Source organism: Corylus avellana, chromosome 5 (assembly GCF_965113065.1).
Source record: "Corylus avellana chromosome 5, dhCorAvel1.hap1.2, whole genome shotgun sequence".
Lineage (NCBI taxonomy): Eukaryota > Viridiplantae > Streptophyta > Magnoliopsida > Fagales > Betulaceae > Corylus > Corylus avellana.
The window spans coordinates 31622616-31650410 of record NC_142494.1 but is presented as its reverse complement, the minus strand read 5'-3'; the positions used below and the strand labels follow the sequence as shown (position 1 = coordinate 31650410).

General features: G+C 38.3%; 5 protein-coding genes across 7 annotated transcripts; all 5 read right to left on the bottom strand.

The window, feature by feature from the left end:
- Positions 1-3: 3 nt before the first annotated feature.
- On the bottom strand, positions 4-3014 carry LOC132180336 (UPF0496 protein At3g19330). Its single transcript, XM_088516881.1, has 5 exons — positions 2742-3014; positions 1752-2628; positions 1321-1352; positions 1105-1203; positions 4-382 (listed from the first exon to the last, which is right to left on the bottom strand). Exons 1-4 carry the CDS (start codon positions 2797-2799, stop codon positions 1121-1123), a joined length of 1050 nt encoding a protein of 349 aa, XP_088373007.1. The 5' UTR covers positions 2800-3014; the 3' UTR covers positions 4-382; positions 1105-1120.
- A 2217-nt stretch (positions 3015-5231) lies between these two features.
- Positions 5232-8998, bottom strand: LOC132180334 (UPF0496 protein At3g19330). Of its 3 annotated transcripts, none has more exons than XM_059593128.2 (4): positions 8545-8997; positions 7372-8418; positions 6500-6596; positions 5232-5387 (listed from the first exon to the last, which is right to left on the bottom strand). In XM_059593128.2, exons 1-3 carry the CDS (start codon positions 8624-8626, stop codon positions 6514-6516), a joined length of 1212 nt encoding a protein of 403 aa, XP_059449111.2. In that variant the 5' UTR covers positions 8627-8997; the 3' UTR covers positions 5232-5387; positions 6500-6513. The 3 variants fall into 3 exon arrangements, with proteins under 3 accessions (XP_059449111.2, XP_059449110.2, XP_059449113.2); XM_059593127.2 differs by having other exon boundaries at positions 5233-5432; positions 8545-8996; XM_059593130.2 differs by lacking the exon at positions 5232-5387 and having other exon boundaries at positions 6518-6596; positions 7391-8418; positions 8545-8998.
- Positions 8999-9496: 498 nt separating this feature from the next.
- LOC132180333 (Protein kinase superfamily protein) lies at positions 9497-14662 on the bottom strand. Its single transcript, XM_059593126.2, has 8 exons — positions 13718-14662; positions 12868-13085; positions 12565-12773; positions 11454-11580; positions 11051-11122; positions 10652-10838; positions 10308-10440; positions 9497-9998 (listed from the first exon to the last, which is right to left on the bottom strand). The coding sequence occupies exons 2-8, from the start codon at positions 13016-13018 to the stop codon at positions 9735-9737; spliced, it is 1143 nt and encodes a 380-aa protein (XP_059449109.1). The 5' UTR covers positions 13019-13085; positions 13718-14662; the 3' UTR covers positions 9497-9734.
- A 2942-nt stretch (positions 14663-17604) lies between these two features.
- On the bottom strand, positions 17605-19423 carry LOC132180332 (chalcone synthase). Its single transcript, XM_059593125.2, has 2 exons — positions 19142-19423; positions 17605-19006 (listed from the first exon to the last, which is right to left on the bottom strand). The coding sequence occupies exons 1-2, from the start codon at positions 19317-19319 to the stop codon at positions 17997-17999; spliced, it is 1188 nt and encodes a 395-aa protein (XP_059449108.2). The 5' UTR covers positions 19320-19423; the 3' UTR covers positions 17605-17996.
- Positions 19424-25606: 6183 nt separating this feature from the next.
- On the bottom strand, positions 25607-27366 carry LOC132182838 (chalcone synthase 2). Its single transcript, XM_059596192.2, has 2 exons — positions 26990-27366; positions 25607-26866 (listed from the first exon to the last, which is right to left on the bottom strand). The coding sequence occupies exons 1-2, from the start codon at positions 27165-27167 to the stop codon at positions 25860-25862; spliced, it is 1185 nt and encodes a 394-aa protein (XP_059452175.2). The 5' UTR covers positions 27168-27366; the 3' UTR covers positions 25607-25859.
- Between the last annotated feature and the right edge of the window lie 429 nt (positions 27367-27795).

The window sequence follows — 27795 nt, the reverse complement described above, 5'->3', positions numbered from 1 at the left end:
AAATGGGTTTACAACAAATTCATAATATTATCATTTGAGAAAATGAGATTGCTGTCTACACAATTATGAATATTCGGATCTCTCTCTTATGGAAGATAAAAAATTCATGAATTTCAGAATCAAAGTCTTTGACCCAAAACAATTATTTCTTTCATTTCATCGCTCATATATAGTAGCCATCTTCCAAGGTCACAATTGAGCGTCTTTGTCCATCATTCATGTCAGGCTAATATCTTTTCTTACGTATCTGATCGTATTATGTAATGAAATGGCCTATAGCTGGTTCAGTTGTCTCCAGGAAAGAGGTCCACAGACCAGATAATCAAGTGTGAAGCTATTCCCAAATCATGAAAAGCGCTACAATCCTCTCATACTTTTCCACCTTCATACAGAAAACAAAACAAATTTAGTTTTGAGATAAATTTACAATCCAAGTTATACAACTAGGACCTTGAGAAGATATCACGTTTCATATATGAGGTTACAGACATAAGAGTATCAAAAGGTCAGCTTCCATGAAGACTGCTATACGCCCATTTCAATAGAAGAAGAAAAGAATTTCTAAAATTAGGCTCTATCAAACAATTACAAAGTTTATAATGAACGTCATGGAGACTATAAGACTCTGAAAATCCAGCTGTATGCATAATAAATATATCAAAAGTGTACAACAAACAAACTGTTATCGCTGAATACACAAACCAAAGCAGCATCTAAAAAGATCATCAAAGTCTGCTATTAAGCCGAAGAGTCAAAGAATTCTAGCTTCCTACTTAATAGGAAGAAAAAATGGGGAGGGTGGGGACTGGGGGGGACTGTAAATTAATGTGTACCCATCATTCCATTTGCCCACTAATCTACTAATTTTGACGTCAATTTGGATGCTGGAAAGGATATTACAAACTAATATCAGGTTAGGGTTTGGTGATTGCAAAAACTTAAAGTTTAGGAGAAACATCACAAAATGACTCCATAGTTTAGGATGGATAAATGCAATTAACCCAAAAAATTAATTTATTTCTAATAATTTTTTCCTATTAATTGGTCAATCAATGGAAGGATAGATGGGAAGTAAAACTTTTCTGTACAAGATGATACTCTTACCACAATTGTTGAAGCTTCAGCCTGGACTGTACACAAAGTTTTCCTGAGAGTTAGCAGCTGATTGAGCTCCTTGCCTATGTCTGTAATCTCTTGAGACTACTGCCAATAGAAACTATTAGTACCACTACCACCAACAAGGAAACCAATCGATCTATAAACACAAAACAAAAGCATTTGCACTGTATTATAAAAGTATTGAACAACATGTCTTCAGACCACAAAGTCCACTTTCCATGGCGTGATAACAGCTGAATAATTATACCACCAACACAAAATTATCATTATGATGTAACTTCAATGGCCCCCAAAGCCATTGAAGTTCAACTTCTCTAATATTCTACCTAATTTGGTGAAAGTGCAAAATTTCCACTTGCGACACCCACCCACTAGCCGCCACTGGATTTTTGTTTTCCTAATCTAGAGGGGAAAACAAAAAGAATTGCACATGAACCGATGCTATTGTTTATAAAGGATTTAGGATTGGCAACTTTATAGATGTTGGGGTAGAGTGTCAGGAGAGGTAAAACGGTAGACCTCAAAAAGTTTCGTTTCTTTATGAGGGATAGCAAATGCATATGAAGTATGAAGAATGGGAAGTAGAAAGCAAAATCCAAGTTATCAAAGTAAGGGTCGGGAATTACAATTACGTATGATGAAGACGAATCTCCTGGAGAAGTAGAGCTCTGGCCTTATTGATGGATTTAAAGCATATGCATATACGTTCCTCAAGTTCTTGGAAACTCTGATGGTTCTTGCGGAGATCTTTGACTACGTCTGTTAAAATAATGTTAATGATGAAATGCTTTTCGCTTTCCCTCTCCAGGGCCATGCGAAAAAGGGACTTGTCATTGTCAACCGCACCACACAGACGGCGAACGAGGCAGTCGAGGTTGTTGAGCTCTTCGTTTAGAACAATAGTGCTAGAAAGAGCATCGTCAAGTTGTGCCATACGGGCAGCTTCTTTGCAGCAGCAACCCCAGCTGCGGACACGAGAGCGGGACTTGTGGAGATGTCTCTTGAGCTGGGAGAAGCAGTGGCGCATGCCGTCGAAACTGTGGGAGTGATGAGAGGCGAAAGGGTTTCCGGGGAGATCGAACTCCTGGAAGAGGTCGAAGGCACTGTTGCACTCGGATTGGGTGAAGGAGGAATGGGAGGGGGAGTCAGAGTGAAGAGGAAGAAAGGCGTGGAGACCCGCGTAGAGGGCTCGCGCACTAGAGAGGCTGCCGAGAAGGAGGTGGCAGATATGGGCGGCGTTTTCGGTGCTGTCGAAGTAGGGTTTGGCGAGAGCGGTGAGGGTGTCGGACTTGGCGTGGAGAAGGGCGTCTTCCACGCAATTTGGGTCTGGATCAAGCACCTGCTCCCATCGTAGCTGGTGGGGGGCGGTGGTGGGGTGAATTTTGGACCACATATCTTCGAAGGATTTCGTTTGGAGAGAGTGGGCGTATTTCTGACTGAAGTTGACGATGGTGAGGAGCGAGGATTCAGCGGTCGATCTGAGCGTGTCCTCCGCCGAATTCCCTGCGGCTGCGGTGCGGGTCAACAAAAGGAAAGATTGATTAGCGAATTAATTATAAACACAAATTAAGGTGTGATGTGATGCGGAATAAGTAAATCCCTCAAAAAGAGAAGCAAAAAACCTTGAGGATGCGGAGGTGCAGAGGAAATTGTGGATGATGATGGTGATTTCGGGGACATTTTGTGTATTTTACTACACAACCTAGCTAGGGAGTTCAGCTCCAATTCCAATTCCAAGTCATAAGCATATACTAAAACTAGGTAGAAATGCCGCCACAATTTCCTCCTCTTCTTCTTCTTCTTCTTCTTCTTTTCATTCGAGTGCAGAAATGACACAATTTGAATCAAACGGAGCTTCCGTACATACAAGTCTACATAGGAGGAGTAGGAGATAGATACTTCATATTTGTATGAGTATCTGGAAGCGCCCACTCCCCGCGGTCTACGATTTCTGGTTGATAAGTCAACAAAGAAACAAACAAAAATGCCAACTTCCAAGAAGGAACTTGCCTTTCCTCAAAATTGGGTTGAAAGTTGAAAGTTACTAAAATCTAGTCTATAAAATGTAGTATTTATTTATGCACCTACTTATTTTTTTTTAATAGCATCGACGAAGCTAGACATTTTTTTTTATTATTATTTTTATCAAAAATGTATATTTCTTGCATGTTATTTTAAAAGCACGTGTTTGTTTTTTACATGTTAAATAACTTGTAACATTTTTATAAACTACATTGGAAGACTTAACTCCAATGGATCTAGTGACTTAGATACACATGTATCTAGTAAACTAACCTGAAAAATGCTTGAGAATACTACACGTTTTCCTATGATTATGTACAAACTAACATGCATGTTCGTCTATAATTGGTAAAAAAAAAACATATATTTTAGCCGATTGCACTTAGGGCTGGGCAAAAACCTGCCCAACCCGTAAACCCGCCCCGCCCCGACCGGGTTTTAAGTGTATTTTTGCGGGTTCGGGTAAAATTTTTCCAACCCGTGCGGGGCGGGGCGGGGCGCGGGTTTATACATTTTTTTCATGCGGGTACCTGCCCCGCCCCGCCCCGATTCTACCCGCCCATGAACCTAACCCTAAAAACCCAAAATATCTCCCACCCACTCCCTATTTTCTCTCATCTCACGCCTGACGCCTCCAAATCCAGCAAGAAAGTTTTCTCCTCTTTCCCCCTGATTTTCTTCTTCTTCTTCTTCTTCTTCTCCTTCTTTCCCCCTTCACGCAGCTTCCATCACCTAGCTCCCACCCATGCTCTTTCTGCCGACATCCAGAGAACTTGAAGCCTTGAAGACGAAAAGATCGACAAGGAGATTGAGAAGGAGTTGGGAGAGAGTTGGGCTAAGAGTGAAATGGAGGGAGAATCAGTGAGAAAGAGAGAAAGGAATTTACGGTGAGAGAGAGAAAAAGCTGGGATTATAGACCATGGTTGATGATTCTTTGACTTCTTTCCCTCTGATTATTAGGTTCTCATGAATCCAGAATCATGAGGTAAGTTTGTGACTTGTGATTGATTAGTTAAAATTTTTTCTCCTTTCCATTTGATTTTCTTCTCTTCTTCCCCTCTTCCCCTTTGATTTTCTTCTCTTCTTCTCCTTCTTTCCCTCGATCTGTTTGCTTGCTGAGAAAATCCTTTGTTTGCTTGCTGAGAAAATCCTTGGAAGAGAAAATTTTGATGCCTTGGATTCTTACCCGACCCAACCCGCAAAACCCGTGCCTATTCAACCCGTCCCGCAATACCCAAACCCGCACGGGTACTGTAATTTTTTGCGGGTGACGGGTTGAAATTTCTCAAACCTGCAGGATGCGGGGTGGGTGAAAAAAAAGCCAATACCCGACCCACCCCGACCCGTGCCCACCCCGAACCGTGCCCACCCCTAATTGCACTATCACTCATTTTACAATTATGGCTCCAAATTTTTTTAAGTGACAACAATGCCCTATACTACCATTGCGTATTAAATTAGACATTTTTACATTGTATTTCCAAAATGCCCTTAAAGTTATTAAAAAAAAAATTAATCTTTTTAAATGGTTATTTTTTAATAACGTTATACGGATATTTTGAGATAAAAAAAATACAAATTGACAGGCAGTAATAATATGGGAGGCCCCGATATAACTTTTTAAAATTTAGAAATATAATTGCAAAATGAGTGATAATTTAAGAGGTTAAAATGTATTTTTCTCTTGATAAAATTATTAAGAATATATAATGATAAGTTAACTACTAACTAATCAAATTACCACGTCATATTTTTTCATCATCTTTTCACAGATTATCAAAGAAAACTTGTAGTACAAACTGTAATCGTATTTTGCCATTGAATCGCTCTTCATCAGCAGTATCTGAGACTAGCACATCCACATTTAAAGAGATCAGCAACCTTACCTTGATATTGACAAAAATAATGGCTTATGACAAGATTTCTCATCATACATTTGAAGTTCCTTCCCCCAACATTGTTGTCAGCTCAACTCTTTCTCAAGTATGAACACAGAGCATTTCCCTTTTCCCTTTCCAGTATTGAAAAAAAAAAAAAAAAAAAGCATTTCCCTTTTCCCTTTCCAGTATTGAAAAAAAAAAAAAAAAAAAAAAAAAAAAAAAAAAAAAAAAAGAAGGTATGTACAAAGCATCTATATATAATGATGACAATCCCGTACCCATTCGGACTGGTTCTGGTTTGAGTTAAAATAAGGCGATTTTGTTGCTTCCCGCCGGCTTACTAACTCCGGGAAGTATAACCTGAAACTGTATACATCACTTCTTTCAGTGCATCATCTGAACCCTCACACTCTGCATAAGTGAAAGCATATAGATATATGAAGCGATCAACAATGTACCATCTTCATCTTCATAAGTAACATGGGAAATTAAAGAGTTAACCCAAGGGGTAGCACAGAATGGTAGTTGCTCATTTTTCTCCACCCATTTTTTTCATTAGGCTTAATTTATTTGTTAATCAGGCTAGCAAGCATGTTACTTTCAAACAGAATATCTACTGATTGAGAATGATAAGCATACACGAACAGACCGGATCACCTAACTTGGATGTCAAAATCTGTTCTAAAGAAACCAATAATTACATGAAATTCATGTTTGAGGTTATATACTCGGCATATCAAGGGGTCAGCTTCTATAAAGACTGTATACCTACTTTATTAGAAAAGAAGAGAAGTTCTAAACTTAAGTCTTTACATAGCAATTACAGATTTCATAATAAACATCGCCATGGACATTGTTGACTCAGAAAATATAATTGTATGAGCAAAGAGACCACAAACAGTACAACAAATCTCTGACTACACCAGGCAAAACCTCAAAAGAGGTCATCAAAGTCTATTGCTAAGTTGAAAAGTTGAAGCATTCTAGGCTTCTAGCCATGGGCTAAGCCAATCCACCCTAAGCTAAAACCAAACATAATAATAATAATTTCAAGAAAATTTTGCAATACAATATATACAACTAAACGAATGCCTTCAAACAATCTCCCATTTCACACTTTTGATTGTGTCGCTACAAAATTACACGTATAGTGAGCTGAAAATTGCAAATAAATGTCTGCTAATCTAGTAGTTTTTTGACAGACTAGTGCACCCCGCCACCCCCATCTACCTACTAGTTAATTAATTTTGACATAGATGCCGGTATGGACATTACAAACAAATCTCAGATAAGAGATTTTGATTGCAAAAATTTTTAATTTAGGACGGAGATTGGAAATGAATCCATTGTTTTACCCAAAAATAGTTTATGACTAATAAACTTTTTTCCAATTAATTGGCCAGTCAACGAAAATATTCAAACAGGTAAAGTCGTTATAGATGGAGCATGAGAGCTCCCTGTTCAAGACAATTACTTACCAACAGTTGAAGCTTCAGCCTGGACTGTGTACAAAGTTTTCGTGAGAATTAACTGCTAATTGAGCTCCTTGCCCATGTCTGTAATTTCTTGACATTACTGCCAATAGAAACTATCAGTACCACCACCAAGGAAAACAATCGATCTATAAGCACAAAACAACATCCATTTTCACTATACCCTGAAAATGGTGAACAACATATCTTCAGAATAATCTCATCCACAAAGTCCTCTTCCTATGGCATGATAACAGCTGAATACTAGCAACACAAAATTATCATTATAATGTAACTACAGTAGCCCACGAAGCTTATGAAGTTCAACTTCTTAAATATTCTGTGTAATATGATGAAAGTGGAGAATTTCCAACTTCTTATCATATATGTAGTCAAATTACAGAATTTCCAATTTCCCACCTTTTAAATACTTAGAACCACCACCAGCCATCTGATTTTGAGCAAACGGACTAAAGTCTTTGCTAATATTACACAATAATGTAACTGATTAAAAAAAAATGGACATGAAATTGCACCATAGTGACATGACCCCGTTGCATCATAAAGGACCTCTACTTCTTCAAAGTTTAACAAATCAGAATCTATTCAATATATACAATTTGGTGAAAAAGGAAAAAAGAAAAATTTCTGTAGAATGATCCAGTGTTATTGTTCATATGTTTCAAATGCGAAGACACATCTAATCACAAAGGATTAAGGATTATCAAGTTTAGAGATGTTGGAGTAGAGTGTCATGTGAGCCCAGCCAGGTAGAGGCTTTATTGGTTTACCAGTGTTAGTAAGCATGTTACTATCAAACAGAATAAATAAAAATTAATAATGGGAAGTGAAAAGCAAAATTCAAGTTCAGGAATTACAAGATTGATGAAGATGGACCTCCTGCAGGAGCAGAGCTCTGGCCCTATTGACAGTGTTAAAGCAGAGGCATATATGTTCCTCAAGATCTTGGAGCAGCTGCAGGAAATTAAGATGGTTCTTGCCGAGCTGTTTGATGACCTCCATGATGGGATGCTTTTCCCTGCCCCTCTCCAACCCAAGTCGAATGAGGAACTTGTCATTGTCGACCGCATTGTGCAGACGGGCAACAAGGCGGTCAATGGTGTCGAGCTCGTTGTTTAGAACATAAGTGCCCCTAAGAGCAGCGTCAAGTTGTGCGAGATGGGCAGCTTCTTTGCGAGTAAACTTGTGAGGTGGAGCAAGGTAGGCAGTGCAGAAGGTACCGGCAACAAAGGCGACAAGGGTGTGAGCGGCAACGGCAACAGCAGTCCCGACGGCAGTGCAAACGACACAAACGGCGGAGGAGGCAGTGGCACGGCGGAGGAAGCGGATACGAGAGCGAGACCTGCGGATGCGAGAGTCGAGCTGTTGCTTGAGCTGGGAGAAGCAGCAGCGCATGTCGTTGAAGTTGTGGGATTCGGGGGAAGGGAAAGGGTTGTCGAGGTGGTCGAACTGGAGGAAGAGGTCGAAGGCACGATTGCACTGGGATTGGGTGAGAAGGGAAGAGTGGGACTGAGAGTCAGAGTCGAGAGGAAGGACATCGAGGAGGGCATGGAGAGGGTTGTAGATTACGCGTGCACGGTAGATGCTGTGGTGGAGGAGGAGGCAGAGATGGGTGGCGTTCTCGCTGTGGTCGAAGTAAGCTTTGACGAGAGCGGTGAGGGTGTTGGACTTGGCGTGGCGAAGGGCGTCTTCAACGCATTCTCGGTTGGGGTGAAGCACCTGCGTCAATAGTAGCTGGTGGGTCTCTTCGTTATGGACGACGGTAGTGGTGGTGGTGGTGGGATGAATTCTAGACCATATCTCGTTGTAGGAATTGGATTGGACAGTGAGGGTGTATTCGCGAGTGAGGTTGGCGGCGGGTGACGCTTGAGCGCTCGATCTGGGTGTGTCCTGCGTCGAATTCCCTGCGGCCAAGAAAAAAAAAAGGGGGGGAGGGAAAAATTGATTAGCACATTTACACAAACAGGTCATGTACAATAAGTAAAGCCCAGAAAAACGAGAAGGAAGCAAAGAAAGTTTCGTGGGGTTACCTTGAGACTGCGGAGGATAAGGAGGAGGCAGTGCTGGCGAGGACGTTGATGGTGATGATTTGAGGGAGAGGCAGTGGAGCATTTTTGTATTTCTTACTTGGGGAAAGGGAGGAGACCTGTGAATTCTACTGAAGTCCAATTTATAATCATCAAACAGAGCTTTGTTTGCCTTTGCATATACAAGAAGATCCGCCCACTCCCACTCCCGCGGTCAACGTATTCATATCCGGTTCGTTTCTTTTGCAATTTGCAAATTCATCGTTTCACAAATTTAGGCCCAGTAACATACCAAAGAAAAGTGTATACGGGTGGAGTGTCAACTGTCTCTGTCAAGCTCAGGCATGACAAGCGAAAAGCTTTTATCTAAGCATATCATCATCATCATCATCATCATCATCATCATCTATTTGCAACTCAGCTCCCATAAAGCCTAAAAACAAACATCAATCACTTGGAAAGAAAACCCCTTTGTTGTCACATTTGTAGACTTCAAAAACTCTTACAAGACAAGAAAAAAAAAAAGAAAAAAAAAAAAAAGACAGAAAGAAAAAACTGGCATTTTCCTCCGAAGTGAGTTAAGAGGGCATTTTCTCATTTTTATACAAGGAAAAAAGAGAAGCATTTTGGACACCCTTTTTTTCCCACAGAATTCCATTGCCAGCGAGTGAATCACTTCTCTTCAGTCTTCAGTAACTGACACTGCCTTCAAACACAAGATCGTGACGTCCTTTTTCTTTTATCTTTTATCTTTTATTTGATAGATGATGATGATGATGATGATAAGATTGTAAGGTAATAGAATTCTGAATTCTAAAGAATACAGCCATCGAAGCTTTCTTCTTTATTTTTCCTTCTCTTTCTCGCCAGAAAAAAGAAATCAGCATTACGGAAAATCAAGCATACAAGTAATCGAAGCACCTAGTGACTAGTGTACATACACAGACAAATCACGCCAACCCCAAACTTCACTGTGATATTAACAAAAATAATGGTTTACAACAAGGGTGCTCATACATTTATGAAAAGAAAAAGAAAAAAAAAAATAAAAATTCTACAGCTGTTCTTTATACACTTATCAAACAGCTGGATTTCTTCTTCTCTCGTGTTTCAAAAAACAAAAACAATTGAAAAAAGAGTAAAAACATTATTTCACAAATATCACACTCAACATTATGGTAAACAAATGTCTTTTATTTTGTTGCTCTAAACAAGTAGCTTCCGAGGATCACTGTTTCTGTCCCTTCCCCCATGACTGTTGTCAACCTCTGCTCTTTCTCAAGTAACCGCTCAAGTTCCATAACCACATAGCTCATGGCAGGTCGCCTCTCGCTCGAAGGTTCCACACATCGAACTATCAGTTGTATAACCTCTTCCATAACTTCAGCTGTAAAGGTATTCTCCAATCTTTGATCGATGATGTTTGAAAACTTGCTATATTCTTGATTATTTTGCACCTTCACAGGATAAATACAATGCAATTGATCATGCATATCAAAATTAAACCTACTGCATTTACGACCCTTATTGCGAATTTGCAGCAATTAAATTACTTGTAAGCATGAATAGGACACTTAGAATCTACAGGTGCACGTGCTTGCACATTTTTATTTTTATATGTAATACCATGATTATCTCTGCAATGAGACACCAACATGATGGTCGAAAATAATCTAGACAAGCTGCTATAAAACCTTTACATTGCTTGAGTAGGGTCACCTAGCATATGAACAGTGCATCAATATTGTACCATGACCATGACATACCCATTCAACCAGGTTCTGACTTGAGTCAAAAGAAGGTGGTTCCGTTGCTTCCTGCCCGCTTACTAGCTCCAGTAGGAATACCCCAAAACTGTATACATCACTTTTTTCAGAAAACCGTCTGAACTCTCGCACTCTGCATCAATGGACAGTCTTAGTAATTAACAGTGTATCATCTAAATAGTCATAAGCAAAATGGGAAATTAAACAGTTAACCCCAGGAGTAGCACAGCAGCCAGGGATAACTACTCTCATCAAGTAGGGGTTTCTAGGATGACTCCCCTCCTGGAGCCACTCATTAAAAAAATAAAAAAAATAAAAACTAAAGGAAAAATAAAGAGTAATACTCCGGGGCCAGGAATATCTCATCTGCTGTCACTTGAGAAGATGGGCCTGCTATATCAACTCTTCCGAGAAAATTACGAAGTCCTGCATCTGCAACCTTAGCTATATGATTTGCATCAAAAAGAACATTGGCCGTCTTGAAATCCTTATGTATCAAACGGGGACTCTGAGAGTGAAGATGAGCCAAACCTGCACATAGACAAGATGAATGAGATGACTCAGGTATCAGTGCTTCAAGGCCTTTTCCACATAAAGAAGGAACAATTAGATAACTGAAGTCTTACAGTAGCTTACAAAATAATTTTGTGGGACCCATATCGATATTTGGATATTTTATTTAAAGAAAAGAAAAACGGATACCAGGAAAGCCACAAACGCTCACTGATTTTGCAGAGGATCACCTTTAGCTGCCCCTAGAGCTATTGCAACTCTATGCTTGAAATCTAACTTTTCGCGTGAATGTTGACCCGTTCCTACAAACACAAAATCACATTTTCAACATGCATCAGAATTAAATATCAGAGTTGCAAGGTCTACATATATAATAAGCTGAGAACAAAATGTAGACGAAACTTTATAATGATCAAATGTTGTATCTGTTTTTTTTTAAAAAAAAAATAAGTGATTTGAGTATTGTATCCACCATGATTTTGCTTAAAATTTGGATGAAAGGTAAGGTCTATGAATGAAGTAGTGGATGAAACTTGGTATGGAGAAAGAGTCAGTTGAGATATTTCCTTTACCAATATACTTTAGTTCACTGAGCTAAATAAAAACAAACATGTTGACTGGATAGAGAGTTACCATACAAGTGACTGGAGACGCTTCCACTATGTATATATTCATATACGAGAAACTGCTGATTATTTTCCTGGCAGTAGCCCAATAGAATCACAAGATTCCGATGCCGAATAGGTGAAAGGTAGAGTACCTGATAGTTAAAGTCAGTCCTGTTAGATCAACCATGAAAAAATACTAAAAATAAGACATACCCTGTAACACAAAATCATAAACAGGAAAACCAGGGAAAAATATAATATTCAATTTATTTGCCAGTCCATTAGATTCGCGAAACAAGAAAGCAGGAAAAGCGGAAACACATGTTCCAAAGTAAGAGAACTTGTTCCAAATGTTTTAATGTAGTTGGTTAGAATATTAATTATATGATTAAATTCACAATTTCCTATCAGCTTAAACTTCTTTAAATGATTTAACATGGTATCAAAATAACAATTTTATGTTTGAACCTTGACTCCAAGTCTATCCTCCACTTCAATTAGAAAATTCCACGTATGGTTTAGTCCCACAGTTGAGAGTGTGTTAAGATATTAATTAAATTATTAAATTCGTCATTTTTTATCTGCTTAAGCCTTTGTGAGCCCATGCAACCAGGAAAAGGTTTTGTTCAACTGAACTGACTTACAGATTGAGCAGCATAAAACCAATCAATTGGGGGAAGATGTTGTTGAGTTGACTCTCAGTAGTATATATTTCATTACCAGATTTTGAAGCAACCAAGAGAATCCGGAAGAGAAATAGATAAAAGAAAGGCAACCCAAACCATGAGTTTTCCTGGTAATGCAAGATCAAATATTCTGGGAAACAAAAAAAAGACACTGTTTGCTACAAATATTCATATTCATTAGTCAATCCCATCTAAAGTGAAACTTGAATATTATCAGGGAGACTTCATATTCAAAGGAAAATTACTGTGCATCCAGTTTAGGAACTTATTTTATCGACTTCCACCTTTTCCCACTATTTTTCCTTTTTATTTCTTTCTAGCTGTATCTTATTTTTTCTTCTTTTTTTAGGAAAAATCTTAACTTACTGTTTCTGTTGCTTCCTCTATTTTCTGTTTCCGGAGCAATTTATATGATCAAGTTTAGCTGTATAGGAGGAAAGTGATTATTACCTCATCAATAAATTCCTGGCTAGGTGCTCCAGGTCGCTTTTTGATGGCCACATGCATCCCATCATTAAGCAATCCCTGATATACCTCCCCAAACTTTCCTTCCCCGATTAAATTTTTATCACTGAAATGTTTTGTGGCAACAGACAATTCTTCCATCTCAAAACGCCTTGTTTCTCGTAATGACAACTCAACCCCAACATGTCTTCCCACTGCAGGTTATTCATAAAAACTATGAGCTAACTGCTCTTTATGTTGAGTTTGTCTCTTTTGAAACCCTTGAATATATATATATATAAAAGTTACCTTGAATAGACGGATCAGAGGACCCTGTCTCAGAAGTTCTTGAAACGCTTCTTTTGTGACAAAGACAGAACCATATAAAGAAGATAACTATCCCCACCAATGCCACGGCCCCTGCAGCACCTCCTATTATTGCTGCAAGATGCCCTGACATCTGGTATGGGAACCACTTCAGCTATGCTGTAGAGTATTATTGGGATACAATTTGTTGTACATTGAACCTGTAATGCAAAGAATGGCACAAGCAAAATAATCATAATCTACTGGGAAAAGAAGCTGTGACCAAAAAGAATAGAAATAAAAATAAAAAAACAAAAAAAATGCGAGCAAGATTCATCATTGTTAAATTTCTCTATGCAAATAAATGGATGGTCGAAAGAAGTTGGGAAGCAATTAGTATTACTGAAACAAGAGTGGATAAATTGTTCAGAACCATAGATGGCTAATCTCTTACAAAATCTTCTGATTAGGAGTAAACCAGACACAAAACAGTAATCAGAATAAGTGAATCACGACTGTAAGTTGAATTTTTTTTCCCTGGAAAACTGCAAAGAACATGACCAGGTGTAGAAAGCATGCATTGATATCGAATGCCCAATAAAAGATCTGACAAGATGACTAATGACAACTAATCAATCCCAAATAAGTCTATAATAACAGTTCAATCCAGATATAGTAACAAGGCTAAATATGATCGATGACAGACTCTTTTAACTGCAACGGTTTGAATTCAATTCAAAGATGCATATAATGTATTGACCCAAAACGTAGATTAACATCTGAAACTTTTTTCCAATTAAATCAGAATTGGAACTAGTTGAAATTAAGGCACAAACAGAAAAAGGGTCCAGACCTGTATTCCCGGAGAAGTAATGTAGCCAGATCTCTAAGAACCGCAGCTTCATTTGCCAAAGGCCCAATGACAAAAAGAATGAGTCTTCTAATACAAGTACCACCCAAATCAATATTCACACACATTCCCCCATTGAAATTGAATCCTCCTCGATCAAAGGCAAAAGCCAGCAATCAAATCAAGAAGATACCTCGAGTATTCTACCAAATCAAGATATGAAAATGGTGTTTGAGGCATAAAAGAAGCAATGAAACCCACTCGCGATCACGACCACATCTTGAAGTCTCGGTTGGTACAAAGACAAAGCACGAGACAGCCAGCCCAGGTCCAAATCAAGATGCTTCTTCAGTGGGTACTGGGTGATGATACAGATGCTGGCCGCTCTCTGAGTAACCCCAGAAGCCTTTCAACCTATCTATAATCTATCTATCAAACTTCGTTGTTGTACTTTGGAATAAATTAATGAAAATGCTCTCACTCAGTCGCTCACTCTCCCTCTCTCTCATCGTTGGATACAGACAATGCCGACAGAAAGTGACCATGCGCCGACAACACTTTCGGAGGTTATTACATGGACATACACCCCAATCACTCACTCCCCTCTCACCTCTACCAAACCACCCAATTCAATCATCAATATATAGCAGTAAATACAAGACCCACAACCCAAAAGGGAAAAAAAAAATCTACTTTTTTTCTGAGCAAAGAAAAAAAATTATCCTTTTGATGTTCCAAACAGGGACGAGCGAAAGGCAAAATTCTGAAGAAGCACAGAAAAAAAAATATATGTTAACAAGGACGAGAGAGAGAGAGAGAGAGAGAGAGAGAGAGAGAGAAGGTGTTTAACTTGATATAATTTTCGGATATGTGTGGGCTGTAAAGCAGTATAATGGTTGTCTTATGTCTGCTTCTGCAAGTTGGAGGGTGTATATTTTTGTGTGTCGTGTATTGGACATCTTTGGCTGTAACATATTTCAGAGTATGTGAGAGACAGAGAGACAGAGAGAGAGACGATACAAATACCAGGTTGGCTCTGGGGGAACTTTAGACCAATATTATTTATTATATTTATACGTGATATTATACTACTGAGGTCTGAGACCGAGAGAAAGATATTCAAAGCTGTAACTTGTGCCTTGTGGGGTTCGGGGTTCCCATCCCCACCAGCCAGCTATGTTGACATTGCTCCTACTCACCCAATTAAATAATTTTTTTAATTAAAAAAAAAAATACATATATAGAAAATATTAACAGCTACCACTTTTCTCACTTTTTAATCCAATTTTCATACATGAAACACCAGGGATTCTAATCACTAGTCACTCTTAGCATATTCCGATGATAATTATAATTTTAAGAAATGGGCAGTGGCCAGAGTTGCTGCAGCCGTTGAGAATAAAGAAATGGGACAAGTTTTCATATATATATATATATATTAGCAACCAAATGCATGCTTTGAAGATTCAAGTGTGAACAGCTCAGCTATTCGCGAATCACAATAATAATGAAAGAGCCAACAAACAGGGAATTAATTTAATTATATATATGCGATGTCAACGTCCAAATTATTTGTGGTTCAATGATTTTTAATCTTGTATTCGATCTGCTCTTGGTCTCGCTTAAAGCCTAAAGGTGGCACGTACCATGTAATATTAAATATGCCTCATTTCAACCTTAATTATTGGCCTCACCCCAATTCCTTCCTATTCACATTGCTATTGGCCATTTGCCACAGTACCCCGGCCACCCAGCCAGCTCATGCACACACAGTACTACTCACAAATAACTGTACGTAAATGAGACGCTGAATTCTTTTTTTTTTTATCTTATGGCAAGTTGTTTATTGATTGATATGTCAAGGGGAATGGAACAATATTTAAGATGATATAGCAGGGTTGTTATCCTCTACATTGCTGACTGATAGGCTTGCTTGGTCCACCGGAGTATATATGGTTTGGTCCAGCAACCTGGCCCAATTCGGTGCTTCTATCTCGGGTGGGTTGGCGTGGGTCGGATGAATGTTTGGTATCCTCATTCCTCCCAATGTAGGAACAACTAACAACACGTCGACACCCATGAAACCAAGGGTCTGTTTGACAACCGTTTTTGGCAACGGCGATGGGTCTTTCACTGTTCAATCAGTTTGAAAAAGTGACTGAAGGCTGCAGGAGTAAAAGTTAGTGAACAGTAAAATTACTTCAACAGCAGCGCCAATTTTCAGCATTCTTTTGTTGTTCCAAAAATAACCCTGCAGCATTCTTTTGCTGTCCCATATGGTGGCCGTTGCTGCAGGGTTATTTTTGGAACAGCAAAAGAATGTTGGAAATTGGCGTTGTTTTTGAAGTAATTCTACTGTTCATCAGCTTTTACTCTTGCAGCCTTCAGTCACTTTTTTCAAACTGATTGAACAGTGAAAGACCCAACGCCATTGCCAAAAACGTTTGTCAAACAGACCCTTGAGCTTCTTTGCCTTGTTGGTAGTTGGTCGCGTGTTTTTGCCATTCCCGAAATCAAAGGTTCAACGTCAATAAATTATATACCACCACCATTCACACAACCCATTGAATCTGAATGCGTGATGTGTTGTTTAATTTATACTATCTTTCATTCTTTAGATTTATCATATATGTCTTCGTCAATTCTCCATGTTTTGGTCTGCCGATAATGATTAATGTGTTGGCTAACAAACGTAAGACAAATTATTTTATCTCACTTTTTTTTATAATCTAATAACTGATTATCTGTGTCAAATTAAAAAAAAAATAAATGTGTAATTTATACCCTTTTATCTTTCAGCCATTATTGGCTTTACTCGTCCTAACCCAAGAGTCAAAGGCCAATGTATTGTGAGGGTGATTGCTTTGTAGCCTTTTAGGCCATTTCATTTTCTTTTCTCTTTTCTGTCTGATAGATATTATATAATATTAGAAACATTAGAGATGCGGGTACGAACGAAGCCCAGTAAAAAACAATAAAACTGGAAATTGGGTCGAAACCTAGTCCAATTAACTTCTTGACATAAAGGCCCAAAAATAGTCAACTAATAACGATCGTGACCGAAGCCAGACATCCATAAGATGGGCCTACGAAGGTTGGCCCAGGAGGCAATACTGCGGCATATAGTATTCTATTTATTTTGTCGTTGTTGCATATAGAATGGGCCTACTACTCTAATAAAAAGGTAAATGGTCTTATGTCTTTGTGTCTTTCTTCTGAACCGGACTGTAAATTTACCACCCAATCTCGTCCTTATAAGGCCTTATCAAACAAACCCACCAGCCCTTCGTATAGGCTGTGAAGAAGGCCCACCAGTCATTTTCGACCACATATATATATATATATATATATATATATATATATATTATGCAATACTTAGCTCAGTTTGAATGGCATTCTCAATCATGAATGAGCTTAGACACCTTTTATAGCTTGGATTGAGTTCAAAATTGAACTGGAGTAGACATTTTAATAAACGAGTCAGTCCTAAAATCCTAAAGCTTCACTCGACTCGCTTGCAACTTTACTCATCATACTTTAAATGTATTTTTTGTTACTCATCCTAATGTTATAGCTATGGGAAAAAAAAATTGTATGGTAAGAGCATTAAAAACACTATATTGTCAGTTGTCGGAGGATGCTAACATTCATAGAACTGTCAATTGCCAATTATATAGAATAGAAGAGAGGAGCCAATTAATCCCATGTGATTTCTCTATCTCTTATATCTTTTTATTCATTTTTTTTTAAATAAAAAATAAAAAATTACCATTCAATTTGTCCTTAATTTGCTGAACTTAACTCTGTAAGATTAATTAAAAAAAAAAAAAAAAAAAAGAAGAATTGAAGAAGAGATATTATATGGATAAAAAAGAAAGAAAAGAGAGATATCATGAAACTTGATAGGCATAATTAGAACATAACATAACATGTGAAGGAAACCAAAACCTAAGAATTGACATTAGACAGGTAGGTAAGGGGACTAGCTTATAGGTAGAGGAAAAAGCGTGAACCAAACCAACCCGTCACGCACAAGGCTAGCTTAATTAAATCTACTGTGACGTACAATAATAGATGCAATGATGCAATCCTGCAATTAAGCGATAAAAATATATTTATAGTAAATACCAATGTTTTCTTTTATTGGGAAACACACGTACGGAACAATTACTTTTAGATCGATGAGCATTAATCACACAAAATTCAATATTTTTTTTTCTTCTTCTCCAATCTCCATACGAACGAGCTTACGTTGATTAATTATTGTTGAATTCCTTCCCAATCAGTGAATGGCCGCCACGGGCACTGGAATACTGTGCAGCACCACCGTCTCGACGGTCAAACCGGGCCCAAACCCGAAGAGAACACCCCACTCCAACCCTTCTCCGGTGGTGGCCTTTCCTTCCTCCACAGAATTCCTCCTCATCTCGTCCAATATGAAGAGCACACATGCACTCGACATGTTCCCGTACTCGCTCAGAACGTGCCGAGTTGCTCTGAGTTTCTCCTCTTTCAGTCCCAGCTTCGACTCAACCTGGTCAAGAATGGCCGGCCCACCCGGGTGTGCAATCCAAAACAGAGAGTTCCAATCCCTTATACCCAGCGGAGCAAAAGCCTCCGCCAAGCTTTTCTCAATGTTCTTCGATATTATCCCCGGCACGTCCTTCAACAAGTGAAAGGTAAGACCCACCTCGCGCAAGTGTCCATCAATGGCACCGTCAGAATCGGGAAGAATTGTCTGCGCCGCCGATACGAGTTCGAAAAGTGGGCGTTCAATGGATGTATCGGGGTCGGCACCCACAATAATTGCTGCGGCACCATCACCGAAAAGGGCCTGTCCAACGAGGGAGTCCAAGTGGGTATCAGTGGGCCCACGGAAAGTGACAGCTGTGATCTCGGAACAGACGACGAGAACACGAGCACCTTTGTTGTTCTCGGCCAAGTCCTTGGCGAGACGGAGGACGGTGCCACCGGCGAAGCAGCCCTGCTGGTACATCATCAAGCGCTTGACGGAGGGTCGAAGGCCGAGAAGCTTGGTGAGTTGGTAATCGGCACCGGGCATGTCTACACCTGAGGTTGTACAGAAGACGAGGTGGGTGATTTTGGATTTGGGCTGCCCCCACTCTTTGATTGCCTTTGTTGCCGCTTCCTTCCCAAGCTTTGGCACCTCCACGACCACTATGTCTTGACGCGCGTCAAGAGACGGAGCCATGTACGCGCACATGTTGGGATTTTCCTTGAGAATATTTTCATCCAAGTGCATGTAACGTTTCTTTATCATCGATTTATCACCTGCATGTATGTACGTTTGTTTGTTTGTTAATCACCCAATTAAGATTTAATATCATGTATGATCTTCTTTTATAATTGCATGGCAATTAATTTAAAAAAAAAAAAAGAAAAAAAAAGTAGCAATTAAGCACTTACACATGCGTCTGAACTTCTCCTTCAACTCGGTCATGTGGTCGCTGTTGGTAATCCGGAAGTAATAGTCGGGATAGTCAGCTTGAGAGACGCAGTTGGAGGGAGTGGCTGTGCCAATGGCTAAAATGTTTGCGGGACCATGTGCTCGCTGAGCCTTGCGGATTTCCTCCACGGACGCCATCGATCCACGCTTAATTCACTCAACTAGCTACTTTTCGGAAGTCGATCGGAATCTGTTTGTAAGCTTTGTGTGAAACTTTGTGCTTTGGATGCAGTTACACACAAACCGGTGCCTCAATTTTATACGAGAGGGAATTGGCCCAATTGGGTAGGTTGGATGGCTGGGGAAGCTGGTGGCCACGTGACCTCGGGGTTAGGCTATTCAACCGGTGGTAGATATGCTGCCACATTACCATATATACACATATTAGTTATTTCGTTGTTATTACCCTAATTTAGATCTTAACCGGCCCACCCCCTTATTTAGTATTTTCTTATTTCTTATTTCTTATTTCTTATGAGACTTTTCTATATATATAAAGAAAGAGAGAGTGTTTAACTTTGGCCAGGACGATCCTTGAAACCCCTCTTTTACGGCCCCAATTCCTAGCTGACACCTAAACAAAAACTCAAAAATTGCACCAAACTAATCTAAGCCTAAATATACTAGATTTTTAACAAAGAAAAAAAAGAAAAGTTGTGGAAGGGGTCTGGCTCCTTCGTGAAGCTGGCAAGACCCATGGCGTGGGTCTAGCCACCCATGCCGTGGGTCACCTCTCTTGAGCACCGGTTTTTGGTCTTTAAGATAATAAAATTCCTAAAAATTTAATCTTTCACCTCTAGGTTTTAGATTTGAATCCAAAAACAAATTTTGAGGCATTATAATCGAGTTTTGAGACGAATTTCGATTGGTTTTGAGGTGGGTTACACTGGCCAAACCCGTAGGTCACAACTAGCGAGACCCAGGCCAGTGGGTCACAACCGATGAGACCCAGGCTAGTGGGTTTTAACCAGACCCACGATGTGGGTCTTGCCATTGTCAGACCCACGGTCGGCGGCCAGACTCACACCGGCCTTGGGTTTGGCAGCCAAGGGTCTTTTTGGAATTTTTTTTTTTCACTTTGATTTGTTGTGTTTGTTCTCATTTTGATTTTTTGTAATTTTTTTAAAATGATGATGTGTCACATGTTGATTGGGTGTTGCAAAAGTGGTGTTTTGCAGATGGTCTGGACCATAGGCTCTCTCTCTCTCTCTCTCTCTCTCTCTATATATATATATATATATATATGAGTAGTAGTTTTTGATACACGGGCGTGCTTGAATAAGCACGCGAATGTTAAAATATTATTAGGATAATATTTAAACAATAAAAAAAATAAAATAAAACAATATTTTAACACCAGTGGTGTGCCCAAAATCACTAAATATATATTTCATTTTAATTAATTGGAAATTTGCATGTTTTGTCGAAGACTAAAACATCTTGCGTTAGGAGTTGACTAGATGGTGAGGCGTGGACACGGGAACACAACTCCCAACCTACCTACTGCCGGGACCAGGAGAAAAGTAGAAGGGGGCAAATGGGTAATTACCAATTAGCTTTGGCTTCACGTATTCACGTATTATTAATTAATTATTAAAGAAGCATGGTCTTTCTTCAAAATTCTATCCGCATCAACTACTTACTACTAAATATTGAAACTCCATCGATCTTCTTTTTTTTAATGGGAGTATTTGAGTAGTACAATTGCTACCAAACCATGCCCATATCCTCAATTTTTGGTATTTGGTTATTATTAAATTGAAAACATTTTTATTTAACATTCTTTAAATTCTGTAAAATGATTTTAAGATTTTTAAAACACTACTCAACTTTTTTTGCGCACATACTCTCTCCTTCCTACATATCGGAAATTCATGTCCCGGCCTGGAAATATGACTAAATAATAATAATAATAATAATAAAAAATTATATTCGAACTATTAAAAGATATCCGGTTGAGAATAGCATAATTTAGATAATTTCATTTAGAACAACTTTTTTTTTTTGAATGGTTAAAATAAGTAATTTTGGTTAAAGTTATTGCACATAATCTCCATCCCTATGGAAAACGATCATTTTTAGTCCCTTTTGGATCGGAAGGTATCTAGTTAATGGCCAAAATTTATTATAAGAAATTCAAGGGCCACAAATTGAACATCAGTCCTTATAATAAAAAAAATTATTATTTAAATTTTAATAAAAATTGAAAATAAAAATAATAAAAGGCATAGGGGTGGCCAAACCACCCCATTTTTAACCACCGAGGTGGCCAGCCACCTCTAAGAGTCAAATAAAAAAAAAATTAATAAATATTTACATTGTTAGTCTTGGGGTGGCCGAAACACCCCTAAGGCCCTTGGAGGGTGACCAAACCACCTCTCAAGGGCCAATTTAGAGTGACTGAAGCCATCCTGTGGCCCTTAAGGGTGGTTAAACCACCCCAAAATGCAAACTCAAATGAAAAAAAATTAAGTAATTTTGGTTAAAGTTATGGCACAGAATCTCAATCCCTATGGCTTTCACATTTATGATTTTTTTTTTTTAAAAAAAATGAATCTATTTTTTTGTTTTTATTTTAACAACGACAAGAGGGAGGGTTTTTTTTTTTTTTTTTTTGTCGTACAAGTTAAGAGTTAAAAAGGGTGTTTCCTTAAGAGGCGTTCATGAATTATTTGTCTCATTATCGCCGCATTTGTTTTGGCACAGATAGAAGTCGTCGAATGAACAATCGCTATCACGTCTGATCCGAAACATCTGGTGGACTGATTGTGAAAATAATAACAAAATAACAAAAAACTAACGGATGATTTCTCTGAAGCGCTCTCCCTCCCTCTGCTTCTGCTACTGTCTGCACCGTACCGCATCTCTCCCTTGTTTATACAGCAAAAGATACAGCAAAACATTTTACTTTGAAACAAATAGGGCCTATTAGTCAAGCTTGGGTACAATATTAATTAGGTAATTAAATTCATACTTTCATATTAACTTTAGTTTTTTTCATAATTAGTAATTTAATATAGTATTAAAACAAAAATTTCTGAATTCAAACTTTATTTTCATCATTCAATTCTCTTTTAATTAAATAATTTACGTGTCGGAATTAGATTAAATTAATGGCTTTTGCTTGGCTTCTGTAATACTCTACAGAAAATAAAAAACAACGGGGCTTTTGTACGAGAGAAAGCCCAAATTACAGGAAGAAAAAAGCCTAATGGGCCTAAAATGGATAAATTAGATACAGCAAGTTGGGAAAGGAGAGATTGGGCCTAACTTTTGGACTTAGACCCATAATCACGTAGGAATAATCCAATTGAACTTATATATGAACTTTGACCCAAAAAGAAAAGTCAAATGAGCCTTAGATACTTTAAATGGGCTTTTAAGAAAAATAAGTTGGACAATTTCTCAAATTCAAGAAAAAAGAATAATTTTTCCAATTCAAAATTAGAAATGATTTATGGGCATTTGACTTTGGCCCATTTAAAGTAAGTATTCTACCCAAAAAAAAAAATTGACCCATTTTGGTATTTAGCCCCATTGAGGTTTATGGATTGGGCTTTGGATTTAAAGGAAAAGGAAACGGGCTAAGAAATTGGATTGTGATGGATTTGAGCTGAAAACAAAATTTTCGACCCAATGGGCACCATATATGACATCCACTTGTTACGAAATTATATGTTGCTAAGAGCACTATTAGCAGTTTTACTAAAATTGTTTTTCTTTTTTGTTATTTTAGTAAGGTAATTTGGTAAAAATGCTTTAAAACTCTCATTTTTCAGGAAAGTAAATAATTAAAAAAAATGTACCTTTAATTATCTTGGTGATAAAAATTTGATAAAACTGCTAATAATGCCCTAAACACTTATTTGACGGATCTTACCAATATATATATATAATGCACACAAGTATCCATTGGGGGGAGGTAAGCGAAAGTGTTGGAGTCCAATATTGCATTTTCAACTACACGTGATTTTACTTCCTTGCTAGGATTGACCTAAAAATGACAGACCATCATGGTCTACGACGACGGCCACCAATTCCATGCATACATCATGATACCATTTTTCTGGGGCCTCGTTTGCCAACTGCCAAGGCCGATACTGTAGCTGGAACGGCACTGTTTCGGCTACAATGCCAGCAGCAAAAATTGACTTTTTACTTAAAGAAAGATGGGGTGGCTCCAGCCACCCCCTTGGCCAAAAATGGGGTGGCCAAGGGGTGGCTGGAACCACCCCATCTTTCTCCTCATTTTTTTTTTTTTTTTTTAATATTTTGCTTTTTTTTTAAAAAAAAAAAAAATTTAAGTAAAAGGTTAATTTTTGCTGCCGACACTGTAGCTGGAACAGTGCCGTTCTAGCTACAGTGCCGGCCCGGGCTGTTGGCAAACGAGGCCGAAGGCTCCCTGCAATTGGTGGAACAATTGCAAGTTCCATTTCGGTGGCAAGCACAGATATTTTATTGTAGGATGAGATATGCTATAATGTAATAAAAATATTATTTTTATTCATAAAAGTCCTAAGTGGCAGGGGTTTTAGGCTTCATTTATAGTTGTTGTGTCTCTACTCACTGATGGACCTATAGCCTCTTGTTACCTAAGATTTTTATGGGTTAAAAATAGTCTTTTTATTGCACTATAGTATATCTCTTTTATAAATAAGAGTTTTTTTTTTTTTTTTTAGGCATGTTACACAATCATTTTTAATTTTTTTTTATATAAATTTAATATATCAATTATTACATTTATTGACTCCACACAAATTCAATAATAAATTTATCTATTCAATCCGAGGATGATTAAAAATAAATGAATTCTATCAATTTTTTTTTTTTTTTTTTTTTTTGTATTGTAATAAAATTCGTTGTGTTTATGTCTTTGTTTTGGCAAGTTAACGTACGGAAGTTATGAAATTTCAACAAACACATCAACAGAAGTTTTAAAGTGAATGGACAGACAAGATAGTAGTGGCAAAAGTAAGTACATCATGTGCCCATTTGAGAAGTAGGAGGGTCCATGGCAGAGGTATGCTCGGATATAAGTGCCTTTTCTGGTAGGAGACAATTAGGAAATCAGGCAAATGAATCTATGGCTTTGTTTGGTAATGTGCCCATTTGAGAAGTAGGAGGGGCCATGGCAGAGGTATGCTCGGATATTAGTGCCTTTTATGGTAGGAGACAATTAGGAAATCAGGCAAATGAATCTATGGCTTTGTTTGGTAATGGGGATGGGGTTGGCCCATTTCTCAAAAAAATCAACATCAAAACATTTTAATTTTTTTACTTTTAATATCAAATCATTCACTTTTTATTATTATTCAAAAAAAAAAAAATCACTACAAAACAAAACTTTTTTACTTTTCTATACTACTTTTTCATTTTTTTTTATACCAAACATTCTTACCTTTTTTCACATCAATCTACATCAACTACAGTGTTTAGGCCATCTCATTTGCCAAACACCCCCTAGGGCTTTGTTTGGTAATGGGATGGGGTTGGCCCAAATACTGTTTATCACCATTTCCCAAAAAAATTAACATCAAAACATTCTAACTTTTTTACTTTTAATATCAAATTATTCACTTTTATTATTATTTAAATAAAAAAATCACTACAAAATAAAATTTTTTCACTTTTCCATACCACTTTTTCATTTTTTTATACCAAGCATTCTTATTTTTTTTTTCACATCAATCTACATTAACTACAATGTTTAGGCCATCCCATTTGCCAAACGCCCCTAATTGAAATTCTCTTATCTACACACCCAAAAAAAAAAAAAAAAAAAAAAAAAAAAAGGCTCACCATTATCACAGTGGGGTGACGGTGAAAAGGACTTGACTTCACAAGGAGGACAAACCATTAAATAAAATGGACCCTTCTTTTAAGGTGTGTGGCCCAAAAAAAAAAAAAAAAAAAGAGCCAATGCGTTTTCTCTTCTTTTTTTGATGATAGCAGTACGAACAGCGCAATTATGTATAGCGTGTGGTTCTTTTGTCGTGGTTCATTTATTTGACACCTTAACACTTCTCTTTCTGATAATAAAATGTTTGGTAGGATTCTGGACAAGTTTGTAACACTTTGCGTTAAAATACTTGAAACTATGGAGGGATCAAATTTAGTTGAGGCACATGATCGATGTTTAAATATTAAGAGGCTTGCTTACCCGTGGCCGTGGATGAACTCAAAGTTTCAATCAAATTAAAGCTGGAAAGTACACCCCTACAGGCTACAGTACTCCAGACAATCTTTATTATGTTTTTTGTTTTGGTCGATGAAAATGATCGACCCTTCGATAACCCCAACATATTTTTATTAAAATATTAATCAAAAAACCATTAATTTTTTTTTTTTTTTTTTTTTAGTTTTTATTAAATTAGCATATATAATTAATTATTATCGGCAAACAAAGATGAAGGAAGTGAGAGAAATTAAAAAAGAAAGAAGGGAAAAGTAGAATAACTTATAATAGTTATAGCCATCGTACAATAAAAAAATGGATTACACATTGTGCATTAACGACAAAAAGGAAAAAAAAAAAAAAGAAGCAGGCAGGTAGGCAGGTCAATTATTCGTTACAAACTTAGTATAGAATGATAATTAAAAAATAAAGCAGCTTAATCACCATTCTTTCGTTTTTTGGCCTTCTTCTTCAACGGAATGACCGAGTACGTAGTATTTCCCTCAGTTAATGGTCTCCACCGGGACACTGTGTAAGACGACCGTCTCGACCGTCAAACCGGGGCCCAACCCAAAGAGAACCCCCCAATCCAAGCCTCCACCGGTGGTGGCCTTTCCTTCCTCCACCGACTTCTTCCTTATTTCATCCAATATAAACAACACGCATGCAGTTGACATGTTCCCGTACTCGCTCAGAACATGACGGCTTGCTCTAAGTTTCTCCTCTTCCAGACCCAGTCTGCCCTCAACTTGGTCAAGAATGGCCGGACCACCTGGGTGGACAATCCAAAATAGGGAGTTCCAATCACTAATGCCAATTGGACTGAAGGATTCAACCAGGCTTTTCTCGATGTTGGTCGACGCGATCTTAGGCAAATCCTTTAACAAGTGAAATGTCAGTCCTCTTTCAAGCATATGTCCTTGAACGGCGCCATCGGAATCCGGTAGAAGTGTCTGCGTCGCCGATACAAGTTGGAAAAGAGGGCGTTCAACGCTTGTATCCGGGTCCGCACCAACAATCACGGCCGCTGCCCCGTCACCAAAAAGCGACTGACCGACTAAAGAGTCGAGGTGAGACTCGGAGGGTCCACGGAAGCAGCTGGCGGTGATCTCAGCGCAGACGGCAAGAACGCGGGCGCCCTTGTTGTTCTCAGCGAAATCCTTGGCGACACGTAGGACGGTGCCGCCGCCAAAGCAGCCGTGTTGGTACATCATGATCCGCTTAACGGAGGATTTAAGGTCGAGGAGCTTGGTTAGCTGGTAATCGGCACCGGGCATGTCAGAAGTGCCTAAGGTGGTAGAGAAGATGAGGTGGGTGATCTTGGATTTGGGCTGTCCCCACTCTTTGATCGCCTTTAAAGCAGCTTCCTTAGCCAGCTTCGGCAACTCCACCACCCCTATTTCCTGACGTGCGTCAAGAGATGGTTCCGCGAAGGTACACATGTTTGGGTTTTCTTTCAAAATATCTTCAGTCAAGTGCATGTGGCGCTTCTTTATCATTGATTTCTCGCCTGTTATACATACAGAAATTAATATTTTAGTATCAAACATAATTAACTAAATCCTTAATGATTCAGGAATAATATTAAAAAAAGAAAAGAAAAAAGTAATGATCGAAGAACAAATATACGTACATATGCGCTTGAACTTCCTCTTCAAGTCAGTCATGTGCTCGCTCTTAGTGACCCGGAAGTAATAATCAGGGAAATCAGCTTGGTAGATATAGTTGGATGGATTGGCCGTGCCGATGGCCAGAACACTAGCTGGACCTTGAGACCTCTGTGCGTTAAAAATTTCTTCCACAGACGCCATGGGTGACAGCTTGATTTGTAATGAATTAATAAAAGACCGAACTCGGACTTTGCTTAAATTATATGTGTCGGTGTTGGAATCTGAAATTTGCTGAGGGTTTTGGGTGTGAGGATTGGAGGTTGCTGCTGCTTATGTTTTATATGAGCAGTGGGTGGGTGGATTGGAATATGGAACTTACGTGGAACGCCTTAAAAAGTCACTATACGGACGCGACTTTAAACTGGCCCAAAATGTTTGACCTTGTTTTGTTGACACAACACGGTTGGTGAGGCTTAGCCAAGATAATATAGATATCGGTTGGTGGCGAGATTTAGTCCAATATATATCATATATACATATAAATGATATATAATTATATTTTGTTTTTAATTGATGAACAGTTTTTAATAGAAAGAGAGTGAAACATGATGTCATAGATTTAACGCGTATTGAATGTATCTGTAATATTCTTGCAGGAAAAAATATATTAATAAATAAATAAAAATATTATCGTTTGATAATGTTGAAGAGGCTTGTCAGTAATTGTGTTAAATGGTCCATCAACATATACAATGAGACAAACAGGCTAGGAAAAAAATAAAATTACATGGTGATCATATACTAAATAATTACCGTACGTAGCTGCCTC

What these genes read in the sequence shown, in the direction of transcription:
- LOC132180336 (XM_088516881.1), bottom strand. Translation starts at nt 2,799, where the DNA reads ATGTCCCCGAAATCACCATCATCATCCACAATTTCCTCTGCACCTCCG. An exon ending in GAGATTCGTCTTCATCATAC is followed by an intron (nt 1,353 to 1,751) that starts GTAATTGTAATT and finishes ATAATTATTCAG; the next exon opens with CTGTTATCACGCCATGGAAA. An exon ending in CATGGAAAGTGGACTTTGTG is followed by an intron (nt 1,204 to 1,320) that starts GTCTGAAGACAT and finishes TTCTATTGGCAG; the next exon opens with TAGTCTCAAGAGATTACAGA.
- LOC132180334 (XM_059593128.2), bottom strand. Translation starts at nt 8,626, where the DNA reads ATGCTCCACTGCCTCTCCCTCAAATCATCACCATCAACGTCCTCGCCA. An exon ending in TTATCCTCCGCAGTCTCAAG is followed by an intron (nt 8,419 to 8,544) that starts GTAACCCCACGA and finishes TCTTGGCCGCAG; the next exon opens with GGAATTCGACGCAGGACACA. An exon ending in GGTCCATCTTCATCAATCTT is followed by an intron (nt 6,597 to 7,371) that starts GTAATTCCTGAA and finishes TTCTATTGGCAG; the next exon opens with TAATGTCAAGAAATTACAGA.
- LOC132180333 (XM_059593126.2), bottom strand. Translation starts at nt 13,018, where the DNA reads ATGTCAGGGCATCTTGCAGCAATAATAGGAGGTGCTGCAGGGGCCGTG. An exon ending in CTCTGATCCGTCTATTCAAG is followed by an intron (nt 12,774 to 12,867) that starts GTAACTTTTATA and finishes AATAACCTGCAG; the next exon opens with TGGGAAGACATGTTGGGGTT. An exon ending in AGCTCTAGGGGCAGCTAAAG is followed by an intron (nt 10,839 to 11,050) that starts GTGATCCTCTGC and finishes GTCTATGTGCAG; the next exon opens with GTTTGGCTCATCTTCACTCT.
- LOC132180332 (XM_059593125.2), bottom strand. Translation starts at nt 19,319, where the DNA reads ATGGCGTCCGTGGAGGAAATCCGCAAGGCTCAGCGAGCACATGGTCCC. An exon ending in GGAGAAGTTCAGACGCATGT is followed by an intron (nt 19,007 to 19,141) that starts GTAAGTGCTTAA and finishes ACATACATGCAG; the next exon opens with GTGATAAATCGATGATAAAG.
- LOC132182838 (XM_059596192.2), bottom strand. Translation starts at nt 27,167, where the DNA reads ATGGCGTCTGTGGAAGAAATTTTTAACGCACAGAGGTCTCAAGGTCCA. An exon ending in GAGGAAGTTCAAGCGCATAT is followed by an intron (nt 26,867 to 26,989) that starts GTACGTATATTT and finishes TATGTATAACAG; the next exon opens with GCGAGAAATCAATGATAAAG.